At 49.0% G+C, this 15,529-nt stretch overlaps 1 protein-coding gene across 1 annotated transcript in view; it reads left to right on the top strand.

Annotated features, from left to right (window-relative positions):
• The window catches only part of HK1 (hexokinase 1), a 64,104-nt gene that overhangs the window by 19,865 nt on the left and 28,710 nt on the right, over positions 1-15,529 (top strand). Inside the window, exons 3-4 of the mRNA XM_006099966.3 lie at positions 7,651-7,799; positions 13,239-13,358. Of these exons, the coding sequence (XP_006100028.1) occupies positions 7,651-7,799; positions 13,239-13,358 (269 nt within the window). The remainder of the gene's footprint in view (positions 1-7,650; positions 7,800-13,238; positions 13,359-15,529) is intronic.

Raw genomic sequence — 15,529 nt, 5'->3', positions numbered from 1 at the left:
ATCTGGGAGCATTGAGCCTTTCCCGGATTAGCTAGTGGAGTTCTGGAGTTCTGTAGGAGAGGTGCGGCTGTGTCTCCTGCAGCTGAGAGAGGAGGGGCGGGGAATGGGTGGCCATGGCCCCTCTTTACTTGGAAGAGCTCAGAAGGCTACCTGATGCCTTCAGGGACCTGATTCTGTGTTATTGGCCCAAGACTAACACATCCAAGGAGCAGATGCCTGCCCTTCCTCCTGCCCCTGCCCCTCAGCCAGCTCCCCATCCTCAGACCGGATGTCAGCAGGGGTTCTCTCCCTCACCCTTTCCCAAATCATTCCCAGTCGAGGGGCTCAGAGTGTGATCTAAGTACACTAGTAACCTAGCCATTTGCCCCATCAACTGCCCTTCAAAACAAGGCTCAGAATTCAGACTCATTTGGGAAAATCCACATTCTGCAGCCCCGTCGTAGAGGTGAATTCATAACAGACACCAAATAATACAGACTGTGACAGTCCTGTGGGAAAGAAACCAGCTTAACCTGGCTTACTTGCCTTTTCCCCACACCTCTTTGATCTTTCCCCCCGTATTTCATCTATTTTTAGATAATTTTTTATTTGAATATCTCTGAAATCATTAATGTATTGTACAATAATCGCATCTTATAGTTATTATTGGCAGCATTTTTTCTTCATCTTATGTGAAACAGCGATGTGTCTCACAATCAGTGGTGTCTTCAGTGTGATGACAGACTTGGTACTAAGCCATGCTGAGGGTCACTGTCCTAGGGTTTGTGGGACGGGAGCCAGGAGCCTGGGCCCCAAGACTCCTTTGGAGCCTCTTTCTTCTCCAGTGTGGATGGGGCCAGATGTTTAGGGCAGTTTCTTAGGAGCACAGAGCGGTGTTAGGAACAGGAGAGCCCCGGCTGGTTTGGCTCGGTGGTTAGAGTGTCCGCCCGCCCACTGAAGGATCAAGGATTCCATTCCTGGTCAGGGTTCCCCAGCCCTGGTAGGGGCTCATGCGGGAGGCAACCAATCAATGTGTCTCTCTCACGTTGATGTTTCTATGTTTCTCTCTCTCTCTCTCTCTCTCTCTCTCTCTCTCTCTCTCTCTCCCCCCTCCCACCTCTCTCCCTTCCACTCTTTCTAAAAAAACCAATGGGAAAAACATCCTTAGGTGAGGATTAAAAAACAAACAAAACAAACAAACAAAAACAGGAGGAGAAGGAGGAGGTGAAACCAAAACCCTGAAGCGCAAGGACCACCGTCCTGTGCCGAGGGCCTGGGTCTGCCCCCTGCCCTCAGTGCTTCTCCTCCCACCCCACCCCTCACCCCGTGCCTGTCTTCTGCCCCTGCTTTAGTGTCCAAGGCTGCCATAGGAAGTGCTGGTGGCTTTTCATAACAAGAACACACTGTTTCACAGTTCTGGAAGCTAGAAGTCCAAAATCAAGGTGTCAGCGGGGCCAGGCTCCCTCTGAGACTCCGGATCAGCTCGTCCTGGCCTCTTCTAGCTGCTGGTGCTGTTCTGGGTGTTTCTTGATTTGCACGGTGCCCCCCAGTCTGCCTCGGCCATCCCACGGTGCTCTCCCTGCGTGCCTGTCTTCACATGGCATTTTCCTCTTCTGAGGATACCGGTTAGATGAGACCCACACTAATGACCTCATCTTAACTTGATTACTTCTGCAAAGATCCTGCTTCCACATAAGGTCATATTTCTAGGTGTAAGAGTTAGGACGTCAACAGTGCAACCACAGCACATCCTGTAGACTTTCTCCTATGGGTGTTCCTGATATTCATGGGTGGGTTCAGTTCAGGTGCCCTGGGGCCCACACTCTGCTTGGAATGGCCCTGACAGCCCCACCCTGACATTGACATTGATGCCAAGGCCCCGGAGACCTGCCCCGCGTCCAGGCCCTGCCCTTAGTGACAGATGTGCCTTCCCCTCCCCCTCCCCTGCTCACTTAGCAACCAAGAACCAGCAGGTCCCTTGGAGCCGTCAGAATGCTGGTCTCCTTCGTAGTAAACCATGGTGCCGTTCCCCTTCTGGAGTATTAATTACTGCTTCAGCGGTGTAATTAGTCAGCAGCAGAATTAGCGGGAGTCCCAAACCACGAAGGACAGATTGGACTCACCCGTGGAGGTTTGCCCCTGCCCCTCGGGGGTGATGTGACTTCCACGGAGAGGGAGACACAAACCTTCCTTTCCTGCCCACCTTTCCCCGGTGGACTGGGCTCAGAGTTTGGAAAATCTACTTTTTTTTATAACTGTATCAGCCCATTACTATTATTACTTTTTTTTACCTTTGGACATTTTTTTATGGGTAGTGGTTTTTCTTTAATTGATAGTCAATAATCTATACATTAAAAAATTGTAAACCCTAAGGTGGCATTTAGCGGCTGCATGTCCTTCTTGGAATAGGAAAGGTACAGATCATAAATGAAAGAAGGAAGATGTTAAAGCCTTTTTACTCTGGTGACGTGGCTGAGCAGAAGTCTCTTTTCAAAGCTGCCCCGTCTCCCTCCAAAGACCCTGGTCACTCAGTTTTATTTGTAAAACTTTTTCTTTTTCTCTCTCTTCTCATCTATCCTTAAGAATATTATAAATACCAATTGTAATTGAGGGTAAATTGAGTTGAATATTTCTTTGTTTTTGCTTCATGGTTCCTAGCACGCTCTATCCAAAAGGGTAATTTAAAAAATATTTGATTTGTGGTGCGGTCACTGTTAATGCTTGTTCTTTCACTGTTAATTTTTTGAGCTCTCTATATACATAGTACTACTTTGTAGCCAAAGGGAGGAAAATATTTCCTTTCTTTTCATTTGGGTCGCTGACTCAGTTTCCTTATTTGAGTTTCCTTATCTTTCAATTTGTGAAATCTCTGGAATGTCCAGAATCCTAGTTGGTTTTTTACTCATCAAGTATCTGGATTGCACACAGGAGGGACAGAAAGCCTTCGTATCTCAGGTGCAGAATTAATTCAGTGAGCAAGGCAGAGGTAGGCATTTCATGAAAGCGCGGTTTTTGTTTGCCCTGATCCCAGCGCAGGCCTGGGCTCAAGAGCGACATCTGTCCCCTGTTTGTTTTCTATTATTCGCTGGTCATAATGGCTGTCATTAGAGAGTGGAGAGCTGCCAGGGCCCTTCAGATGCGTTGTTTAACGAGCCTCCTCCAGAAGAGCCGTTCTCCGAGCTCCGGTGTAATGGGAAATGTGGGAAGCAGTCGTAAGTAGGAGGCACCAGCAGCAGGAAGGAAGGCTGAGGCCCAAGATGTGAAGAGGAAGTTGGAGGAAAGCCCACCACTGCAAAAAGAGGCTGAAATGGAAAGAAAAATAAATAAAACAAAAGCCGGGAACACTGGATTCATCTCTGGCTCTGCTGCTCCTCATCTGTGTGACCTCGGAGAAGCCAGCTAACTTTTCTAAGCCTCCGTTTCCTCATCTGTAAAATGGGCACGAGAATCCTTGCCCTGCCTGCCTCAGGCTGTCAAGAGGATCAAGTAAAAGTGCTTTGGAAACTGCAAACCACCATAGAGTTACATGGGCCGTTGTCCTCCTCTTCATTATTCTAATGTAAGAACTGACCGTGTAAGAGTTTCTGGGAGGCCCTGCCAATCTATGGGACTAGTCAGAGGACCCCCTTCCCCCCACCAAGTGTGTATGTCTAACCCTGGAGGAAAGATTCAGAGGTTTTCAGGATTCACTGGCATCCTTGCGATGTTGTGGGCAGGAGAGGTGGATAAAGGGGGGCTGTCTCACCCGATCCCGATCCCCCGCAAAATGTGGCTGAGCCCACAGATGGAACTCTGGTGCCTCTGCAGTGGGCTGACTGGACACCATGGGTCTGAATCAGGGTGCCAACCTGAGGGGGTGATAGACCCCTTTGTTATGAGCAAGTGTTTGGTGGACTCGTTCCCTAATAAAGAATATTGAACTTGGGCCTGGGCCGGGTGGCTCACTTGGTTGGAGCATTGTCCCAGACACCAAAAAGGTTGCAGGTCTGATCCCTGGTCAGGACACATACCTAGATTGTGGGTTCAATCCCCAGTCAGGGTGTGTAGGGGAGGCAACTGGTGAATGTTTCTCTCTCACATTGATGTTCCTTTCTCTCTCTCTCTCTCTCTCTCTCTCTCTCTCTCTCAAAAATCAATAAACATATCCTTGGGTGAGGATTTAAACAAAATGGAAAGAACTCTAACTCCAGTTTGTATAAGCAAAAGAGGCCCTTTCCTGGTTCATATACCCGGGAAATCTCGTCATAAGTTGGCTTCTGCCTAATATTCTTTCAGTCTCTGTTGGCTTCTTGCGCAGGCCACCTCTCCCTCAGGTGGAGACAGCCCTGCAGCCCCAGCCGACACCTCACCCCAGAGCTGGCCATCCCAGGGATGGTCTTGCAGAGGGTGACGACTGGCAGGCATGGGCCATGTGCCCACCCTGAACCAATCCTTGTGGCAAGATGGGTGACTCTGGATGCTCCTGGGTCGCACATTGGTCCCCTGGAGCTGAAGCAGGGGGCAGTCAGCGCTACCCCAACTTCAGCTATAAGACAGGAAGGGAGTTACCTAAAGAGATGCTAGACAGGCAACAAAGTTTACCCGATATCATGTTGCCCTTACCGGAAGTCATTCCTTGTCCTTTACGTGGCCAAGAATGGGGCCGAGCAGACCGTGTGTCTGACCCGGGCTGTTCTTACTGAACCAGCAGCAAACCTTGCTGGTGGCCTGCTGTGTGCAGGACTCAGAACTGGGGGAGGGAGGGAAGCATGTTACATTGGCCTTTCAGGTTGCTTATCATCCAACTAAGGAAAATAGGACATACACCCATAAAAAACAATGAGCATCACAGCATTTACAAGAATACGAGTGACTGAGAAAAGGGAGGGGCCCTGGCCTTGCCACAGGTGTGACCACGAGCAGGTCATTCGGCTGGTTTGGTTGGAGCTTCCTAACCCATAAACTGAGAAAGGGAGTTAATGTTTGTCCCGTTTCCTGAGCTGCAAATGTGATTTATAGAAGAGGTGCCAACTGCCGTTTCTTTGAGCACAAACACGCCCGGGAACGAGGGTCGCTGCTCAGGGAAGGACAGGAGCTGCGCTGGGCTGACAGTGAGCCTTTGTGAACTGCCTCCAGGGAAAGCCCCGCACGTCATCCATCCCCACCTCCAGGGGCGTGGGGTGTCCAGTGTTTGGCCTTGTCCTGACGTCTCAAGGCCACCCTTTCTGACCCAGCTCCCCAGGACCCCGCTGACCTGTGCTGGTGAGGACACAGCAGCAGAGAGCTGGGGTGGACAGGCCATCGGCTGGGACGCACGGGGAGGGGTCTGCAGAGCTGCAGAAGTGCGGGCCAGCCCCACGCACCCCAAGGCCAGTTCCTCCTGGGTCATAGGTGGCTGCGGTCATGTTCACTCACCTTGAAAACAGGCCTGGGTCCTGGAAAGGTACTGCGTGAAACCCGACCCCTTCCTGCGTGAAGGGCGGAAAGCTCTTACCTGCTGTCGACACTGGCACCATTTAGCAGGTTCCACCTCCATCACCTGGGACTTGAGCACAAGAACTTGTGTTTCCTTAGGCCTTTGAGTCGACTGAAAATGAGACTTTCCACCAGGCTGGCAAACAAAAAATTCCTGATGCTGTTTTTTTTTAAAGTTATGATGAAGAGCCAGTGTAAAACATGAAAAAATATTTATTTAAACATTAAAGCAGTGAATTGGTTTTAAAAATATTGAAACAAAATAAAAACATTTATAATTTTATCCTAGCATGGTGTTCACTTTTGTGCCTATGACTTCCCTAGGCACAAGTGGTTTATAGTTGTTCACCAGACCGAATTGTCATGATCTGCACTAGAGAACAAAGACAATGATGCTGGGATATCTATCCACATACAAAAGAATGAAGTGGGACCTTTACCTCATATCATATAAAAATTAACTTAAAAGTTACGATGAGCTAAAACTGTAAAACTCTTAGAAGGAAATAGAGGTGTGAATCTCTGTGACCTTGGGTTTGGCAATGGCTTCATAGAGAATGACACCCACATCACAAACAGCAAAAGAAAAAATAAGTTGTATTTCATCAAAATTAAAACCTTTTAGGCTTTAAAAGTTTGTGCCCTGACCAGGAATTGAACTGTGACTTGGTTCATAGGTCGATGCTCAACCACTGAACCACGCTGGCTAGGAAAATTAACAGATTTTAACTGATTTTTGGGGAGCATGTGTGGGGGTAACGAATGAGAAATAAGGTCATGTTTGGTGGTGGCTTACTGTTTGGAATCCTGCCCACGGCCACCACCCTGGTGCTGTGTGGTGGTCTCGGCATACAGTCCCATCTCATTCTCTGTCCTGCTGAGGCCACCCCAGTTCTTGCACACATTGGTCCTGAGGAATGCCACGATGTCAGGCCAGTTTACTCTTAGGAGATCAACAGGGACTTCTGTTAAAAACATCCGTTGGGCCGAAACTGGTTTGGCTCAGTGGATAGATCATTGGCCTCCGGACTGAAAGGTCCCAGGTTCGATTCTGGTCAAGGGCATGTACCTTGGTTGTGGGCACATCTCCAGTAAGGAGGTGTGCAGGAATTGGCTGATGGATGTTTCTCTCTCATCAATGTCTCTAACTCTCTGTCTGTCTCCCTTCCTCTCTGTAAAAAATCAATAAAATATATTAAAAAAACAACAACAAAAAAACATCCGTTGGTGGAAACAACCCAAGTGGCCACCGACAGTTGAATGGATGAACAAAATGTGATATGTACGTACAGTAGAATATCAGCCAACCTCAAAAGGACTGAAGTACTGACACATGCTACAACATGGACGAGCCTTTGAGTTCTTATACAAAATGAAATAAGCTAGACTCCAAAGGACAAATATTATGATTTTACTTATATGAAATATCTAGAATAAGCAAGTTTATAGAGACAGAGTAGAATAGAGGCTACCAGGGACTAGAGGGAGGGGAAATGGAGAGTTATTACTTAATGATTATAGAGTTTCTGTTTGGGGTGATAAAAAGTTTTGGAAATAGATAGTGGTGATGATTGCAGAACATTGGGAGTATACTGAATTGTACACTTAAAAATGGTTGCAAAATGGTAAATTTTATGTATACATTTATATATGTTTTTTAAATATATTTTTATTGATTTCAGAGAGGAAGAGGGGGGAGAGAGAGAGAGAGAGATCAATGATGAGAGAGAACCATGGATCCGCTGCCTCCTGCACGCCCCACTCTGGGGATCAAGCCCACAACTTGGAATTGTATCCTGACCGGCAATTGAACCGTGACCTCCTGATTCATAGGTCCATGCTCAACCACTGAGCCACACTGGCCAAGCCAAATTTTATGTATATTTTACCCCAATAATAATTTTTTAAAAAATCCCCTGGGGAATAAATGGAGCTCTGGCCTCGCTGTAATCCAGTCTGAGCTGACATGGGAGGAACCCAAGTTATGGGATGACCTCAGAGGTTATCGCTGAGTAGAAATGCTAGTTTTATTTTTCATGTAGGCCACGAGTTAGAGAAAGATGGGGTGGGACTTGGTACTTAATGGGTATTTTCAGGGTGCCTGGCCGGAAGTGCTGTGCCTCCGGGAGGGGATGGTCGGACCCCAGGAGAAGTGGCAAAGTGTGGGGCCTTCGTAAAACCTGAATCTGACTCAATACCTGCTTTCTCCCCAAACAGAAAAGGGAGATTTCATTGCCCTGGACCTTGGTGGGTCTTACTTTCGAATTCTGCGGGTGCAAGTGAGCCTAGAGAAGAACCAGAATGTTCACATGGAGTCCGAGGTGTATGACACGCCGGAGAACATCATGCACGGCAGCGGAAGCCAGGTGGGTCCCCCGGGAACCAGGCCCCACAGCACTGGTGTCCTGAGCTCCAGGAAGGAGCCCGTCATCGATGTGTGGAGGGGGACTCCTGGGGGAAGCTGTGACCTCCCGAAGAGACCCGCTGCCTGGGGACACTGGTGGATGGGGCTCCAGGGACTGTGAAGGAGGGAGACCCAGCAGCTCTGTTGGATAAAGGCATTCATTCCCCAAGGATCCTGGGGTTCGTTCCTCAGCACAGGTTTAGCAGAGCCCTTGGGTCAAAACACCCCTTCCAAGTCATTGGCCTCCTCGCCCACCTCACCACTGAGGCTGTGGCTGGCACCTATGAGGCAGCAGGAATTTTAGTTTGCAGCCCCGGGACTAATCAAGGGATCCTGGCCACCTGATTTAATAGCCTCCTGGGAGTCCTGGGCACAAAGAGCAGAGCCTTAAGTGGAAAATCACCGTCCCCTCCTCTCTCACTTGGTACCAGAGCCCCACCCAGCCCCACCCCCTTCAGGGCTCCCTCCCCCCCCCCGCCCCTTGCAAGGGCTACCTGCCTTTACTGGCGCGGGGGCCATAGGCATGCTTGTGCTCATGCTCAGAAGGAACCAATCACCCCTCTCCTGCCCGTCTGGTTCCGTCTGGATCCAATACAGTGTATGAGGACCCTGGGCTCAGGGTTCTGTGGTCAGGGTTCAGGCAGTCCCTGGTCAGGTTTTCAGCCACGTCTGCGTCCTGTAAGCCCCTACCCCTGTGGATGTTCTGGCTCCTCCAGTTTGTAGCTTGACTCCTGGGTCATGGCTGCCATCCAAGGTACGGACTCGGAGATCGCCAAATATTTGCTTGAGGGAGGGTGTGTTCACACTAAGGTCCATGACTAATTTCTCCAGAAAACCCATTTGCTCTGGGCTAGACTCTGACATGAGGCCCAGCAGCCACCTCCTCTTGGCTCCACTCTGTTCCTAAGTTAACATGAGTGGGACTGGAGCAAGCACTCTGCCTCTCTGAGTAAAGGGGTAAGCCCGGCCTTTAACCTGCTTCTGAGGGTTTTGGTTAAGAGCTTTGCAGGCCGTGACACTGTCATTGGAGCAGATGAACCGCCAGCCAGTGGTTCAGGCAGCCACTGACATGGGTTGTCTCGCTCATCCATGGCCCTGCCTCGAGGTGTCCCCGCTTAGAAACTGGCCCATTCATCCGGCGTGTGTGCGAGAACCCTGCCAGCTGTAGGGCTCCTAGCTCTGCCCCGTGGTCGCTGCATTGCTCCTCCTCGCAGTGGCTAGCGGGCTTGGGCTGGCATCCTTGCTCTTTCCATTTAGCAACAAGTACTGACCTGGCACCCTCTATTCTCATGGTCCTTGGGTTGAGCCACCTCTGCCTGCTGCCTTCACCCCTGGGACTGTCCCCCTGTGCTACGACATTCCTGTGTGCTTTGGCAGGGTTTGCAAATTAAGGGGTGTCTGTCCCACAGGTACATACTGGCCATGTTCACTTCCTTCTTTTTTTTTTTTAAATATATTTTATTGATTTTTTACAGAGAGGAAGGGTGAGAGATAGAGAGTCAGAAACATCGATGAGAGAGAAACATCGATCAGCTGCCTCCTGCACACTCCCCACTGGGGATGTGGCCGCAACCCAGGTACATGCCCTTGACCGGAATTGAACCCGGGACCTTTCAGTCCGCAGGCCGACGCTCCATCCACTGAGCCAAACCGGTTTCGGCAACTTCCTTCTTTTTTTAAAAAAATATTTTGTCTTAATTTAGAGAGAGAGGAAGGGAGGGGGTTAGAGAGAAATATCAATGATAGAGAAACATTGATCAGCTGCCTTCTGTATGCCCCCTACTGGGGATTGAGCCCTCAACCTGGGCATGTGCCCTGACTGGGAATTGAACCGTTGACCTTTTGGTTCATGGGTTGATGCTCAACCACTGAGCCACACCAGCTGGGCCATAGTGACTTCCTTCTAACCGCTGCCTCTGGGACCTCGTTTCTGCCAGCCTCTTTCCCCATCTTCTCAGCCCCAGGTTCACTTTCTTTCCTGCTGTCTGTTTTCTCCTCTGCCCTTTTGAACTGGTCTGCAAAGAAGGAAGATGATGATGATGATAACGATGATGATGTAGTATTATAGTAAATACATAGCGTTTGTTATATATAAGTCACTAATGTAAGCACTTAATATGGATTAACTAAGTTAATCATCACAACAACCCTCTTGGGTAGGTATTACTATTCCCATTTCACAGATGAGAAAATTGAGGCTTGATGTTAAGTAACCAGCCCTTTGGGTCTCACAGCTGGTAAGTGGTAGAGCTGGGATTTGAACCCAGGCAGTCTGGCTCCAGATGTGACACTTGTACCAACATGGAACACTCTTAGTCCGGGCTTTGCCTTTGTCTTGTTTTTATTTATTTAAAAGTTTTTTGGTGGTGAGGAAATGTGAGGGCTGTGGGCAAGGCGGTAAAGTCCAAGGGATGAGGGAGAAGGTTGCCAGCTGAAAAATAGGGATGACACAGGAACCTCTGTTGCAGAAGTTTGGTGTGAAGTTAGAAATAACTACTGGGTGGCCCATTTTTCTGAGATCTTGTATTGACCTGTAGAGTATTCTGGAAAACTGAGGGCTTTGTTTTGCCCACGAAGCAACTCAGACTCAGGACTCTGAACAGTGCCGAATTCTGGGTGTTGTGATAACATCTTTTGAAATGTGTTGGGAATTCTTAATATATTTGTAAACCATTTGCTTGAAATAATATTGAACGTACAGAAAAGGTTTCAGATAAGCACAAAGAATTCCCATATAGCCCTTGGTCCAGACTTCCCAATTGCGAACCATTTGCTTTAACCTCCCCTTTCTCTTTCTACATACACACACACACACGGTATCTCTAGTTTTGATGCAATTGTAAGCTTTAATTTTGGAAGCATACATGCAATCATAAAGCATCATTTGAATAAGAAGTGTTTAGGTGTTTTTAGTGATTGTTTGCCATCTTTGTCAAAGGAACTGAGTCTGTGTGGGGGGACTTTTAAAATAACCAGCATGTTGTCAGAAAAGAAAAATGTTTTTCGGACTCTGAGTGCAGAGAGGCTGGGTGACTGCCTTCTCTGGTTGGTCCCAAACATAGTTCGCCTGAGATGGGGGTGGCTTCCTGTCTCCTGGAGCCCCTGGATTGTGGACAGTTCACAAATACGGCATTTCCTTCGTAACAGAGCACTTTGGGTGGTTATGTTTGGCTCGGTTGTGGGGGCGCTGGTTAGTGCACCCCACTCATGTGAATCCGCTCTGCAGCCTGCCGGCCTTCTCTGAGCGTGCGGGGGAGGGTGGACTTAGCAGTGGGCTTTTATCTCTCGGATGTAGGTCACAGGGAGCTTAGCCGAGCCTCGGGGGAAGGTGGCCACGTGTCTCCTCGTCGGGGCTGCCGGCGGCAGGCGTAGCCTGAGTCCCAGTGACTCAGGGACAGGGGCTCCTGCATCCAAGTTGACAGGCTTTTCTTTACCCTGGCAGATAAGTCAGACTCTAGGCTGGGTCTGGGACATCTGGAGAAAGATAGAGGTGGGAATAGTGACTTCTGGTCCCCTCTCAAGGGTACCCCGCAGGGAAAGCCTTCAGGCAGACGGCCTTGTCTGGGAGCAGGCCTGGTCTGCTGCCTGTGCCCGTGTGGCGCGGCCTTGCCTTCTTCTGGGCTTCAAGAAGCTCCGTAGTTGTGTCAATTCCATTCAGAAGGGAGGCCTGGTGCTATGACAGCATGTGAAGAAGATGGGGGCGAGGGTAATACCTGGACTGTGGAGTATAGAATTAAGGAAAAGGGGAGTTCTTAGTTCAACTAAGAACTCGGCCAGAACACATATGAAACTATATTCGGTTCTGGGTACATTTTAGAGAGGAAGGGAGGTATTAGATCCAAAAAGATTGCCTCAGTGGTGGTGAGCCGCCATCACTGACAGTCTCTGTTCAGAGGCTAGGGCAGTGATGGCGAACCTATGTCACGCGTGTCAGAGGTGACACGCGAACTCATTTTTTTGGTTGATTTTCCTTTGTTAAATGGCATTTAAATATATAAAATAAATATCAAAAATATAAGTCTTTGTTTTCCTATGGTTGCAAATATCAAAAAATTTCTATATGTGACACGGCACCAGAGTTAAGTTAGGGTTTTTCAAAATGCTGACACGCCGAGCTCAAAAGGTTCGCCATCACTGGGCTAGGGAAACAGTGTTCAGGCCTCTTTGTAGTCTGTCCTACGATGTGTGTGCACATCCCAGGCAGTGTGTGGTGGAGCAGGTGAGCTTAAACCGCAATCCACTAAATATGGTTTGTTCCCCCCTTAGAATACTATGCAGCCATGAGAATGAACAGTCTGCAAAGACACTCAGCAGGTGGCTGACTCACACACGTAACAGAGCGAAAGAGACATCCCTGGGGAGGGCAGTGTCGTTCCGTTCACGCGTGGTGGACAGGCAGGACCAGTGGGAGTCAGGGTGGCTGGCGGTTGCCCTCGTGGGGCTGGTGGTGGCAGCTGTGCCTGGAGGGGACCCCAGGGGTTGTCTGTGTGCTGATAGCTTGTGTTTCTTGATCTTTTTGGATCTAATACCTGGTGACACAGGTGGATACAGCTTGTGAGAACCCGGTGAACTCTGCACTTAGGGCGTGGGCACTCTTTTTGGCATGTCCATTACACTTCAGGAAAAAGTAAAAGTACGGCAGTCCGCCCTAACCGGTTTGGCTCAGTGGATAGAGCGTCGGCCTGCAGACTCAAGGGTCCCAGGTTCCATTCTGGTCAAGGGCATGTACCTTGGTTGCAGGCATATACCCAGTAGGGGGTGTGCAGGAGGCAGCTGATCGATGTTTCTCTCTCATTGATGTTTCTAACTCTCTATCCCTCTCCCTTCCTCTCTGTAAAAAATCAATAAAATATATTAAAAAAAAAAAAAGACCTGGAACTTTAAAAAAAAAAATACGGCAGTCTGAAGATTGCTAAACCACTCAAGTGCACTAGCAACCGTGGATCTGCTTGTGGAGCTTCTGGAATTTGCAGATTGAGGTAGACAGAGAGAGGCACCTGGGGAAATGGCGATGGAGTAATGGCTTCCGAGAGGGGCCAGGCGGCCACTCCACTGGGGTGGCTGATGGAGACTGTGTGACATGGAGGGATGAGCTGGTTTTCTATTATTTTTAATTAAAAAAATTAAATGATGAGTTTTAATATTTAAAATATTTTTCCTATTTTAAATGTCCTCAATACCCTGATAATATCTTTTAGGGATTGCTAAGAGGGCAGTTCTGTTTGAAGGGTTTGAAATGCTCTCTCAGCCGTGCTGGCCCCCAGGGCAGGCTGTGTTAAGGGGCTTGTCTCTACCGTTCACACTCACGGTGGCTTTTCAAGCAGGGCCTCAGGGTGCCGTGTCGTTCACGTTTTTCCTGAACTGCTTTTCTCCCTCCTGACTGCTCTCGTGCTTTCTCCAGCTTTTTGACCATGTCGCCGAGTGCCTGGGAGACTTCATGGAGAAAAAAAAAATCAAGGACAAGAAATTACCTGTGGGACTCACATTTTCTTTCCCTTGTCGGCAATCCAGAATAGATGAGGTAAGTTCATCCTGGGATTCCCAGGCTCGATGGAAGCCCCAGAGGGCAAAAGCTCACGGACCCCTTTTCTTGACTACCTTTCCCTTTTGTTTATGGGATGGTCTGCGTGCCACATATACATGTGTGTGTGTGTGTGTGTGTGTGTGTACAGACAGATCTCAGGTTACATTGGACTCGACGTACGTCGTTTCGTGGCTATGTTGCCATCTCCCATTTATTTATAAAAAAAAGTTCCATCATTTCGACGTGTGTACATATGTGCTTTATGTTTTTTATTATTTATTTACCACAAGTAAATGTCAGGAATTGTTATCTTTCTTTTAAATTGTTTTTACTGTTTCACTTCATTACTGCTGTGTCCGTGCTCCATGTGAGTGACGTAGGTGCTTATGTAGGTGGGTTCCGACTTACGGCGAGAATCACGTTACGTCGCGCCACAGGAACGGATCTCTGACGTAACCCGAGATCCTACTGCATATATATATATATATATATGTTTTAATTGATTTTAGAGAGAGAGTAAGGGAGAGGGGGAGAGAGAGAGAAACATTGATGAGAGGCAACCATTGATCAACTGCCTCCTGCACGCCCCCTACTGCGGATTGAGCCGGTAACTCAGGCAGGTGCCCTCACTGGGAATCGAGCCGTTGACCCCTTGGTGCATGGGACAGCGCTCAACCAACTGAGCCACACTGGCCAGGCTGCATGTCTTATATTTTTTTAGAAACTCTGTAGACGTGAACGTGAGGTGATGATATTTGTGGCCATCAGGTGGAGAGAACCATGTATTAAAGTCAGGCAAATGAAGGTTTAAAAGTAGGCTCAGTGACGGAGAGAGGTTGGGAAGCACTTGGTCAGAGTTGCAGGATGTGGTGTTTGTTTACCGGGAAGCCATCCTCATTAGCGCGCCTCTGGTCAGGATGCCACCCCCACAGCATCTGCTGGTCGCCGGCGCGGCCCCGAGAGGCCCTTGCTTCTCCTTTGGACCTCCCGGTGCTGTGCACCCACCTTCCTGTGTGTCACTTGTTCACTCACCGGTTCAGCAGGGATGCACTCAGACATTCCATGTGACAGCATTGTACCGTGGAGTGTGGCAGGAATACACATTAAATAGTTGTCACCTTGCTCCTTTTCTACATAGAGAGACAGAAAAACCACACACACGCATAGAGAGACAGAAAGACCACACACACACACACACACACACACACACACACACACACAGAACCACCTGTGAATAGACTGGTAACAGGAACTCTGACAGTTAACATTACTGGGGGTCCATCAGGTGCTGGGCTCTGTTCTAATGTGTCCTTGGCAGTTAACACACACACCCCCAGGAGCGAAGTGCTTCTGATCCCCACTTTACAGATGAGGAAATTGAGGCTCAGAGGGGTTAGGAACCTGCCCTCGGCCATCCAACCAGGAAGCAGCCGAGCCTGTGCTGGTGACCAGTCCGCTGTTCTGCAGAGCAGGCACTTTGGGCCCAGGCACCTCCACACGTCTGGGCAGCATCCCTTTTCCCTTTTCAGTCGGGTAGGCGCCCTCTCGCGGGCTCTGCTTCATGCCGCTGGGGCCCTTCCATCTGCATAGTGTGTGTAATCACGTGATGTCAGCAACAAGCGGCCTGAGAGTTCAGTAGGCCAAGCCCCTCAACAAGGTCACAGGGCTTATAACAGCAGATCTAGGACCAGAATCCCAGGCCCCACCTCCCACCCGGTGGCCTCTCAGCACACACACACTCACACGCACACATACACACACTCAGACTCACATGCACACATACTCACACACTCACACTCGCACACACATTCACACATGCACACACACATTCACACACACATTCACATACACTCACATACACACTCACACACTCACATGCACACTCACACACTCACACTCGCTCGCACACTCACACACACATTCACACACACACACTCTCACATTCACATACACACACATACTCTCACACTTACACACACTCGCACACACATTCACACACACACTCACACACTCGCACACACACTCACATGCACACACACTCACATGCACACACACACACACTCACATACACAGGCTCACATGCACACATACACACTCGCACACACACATTCACACACACACACACACACTCACATACACACACACACTCTCACACTTACACACACACA

This window comes from Myotis lucifugus, unplaced genomic scaffold, assembly GCF_000147115.1.
Source record: "Myotis lucifugus unplaced genomic scaffold, Myoluc2.0 scaffold_292, whole genome shotgun sequence".
NCBI classification, from domain to species: Eukaryota; Metazoa; Chordata; class Mammalia; order Chiroptera; family Vespertilionidae; genus Myotis; species Myotis lucifugus.
Note: the sequence above shows the minus strand (reverse complement) of the source record. Positions and strands in the feature narration are given on the sequence as shown.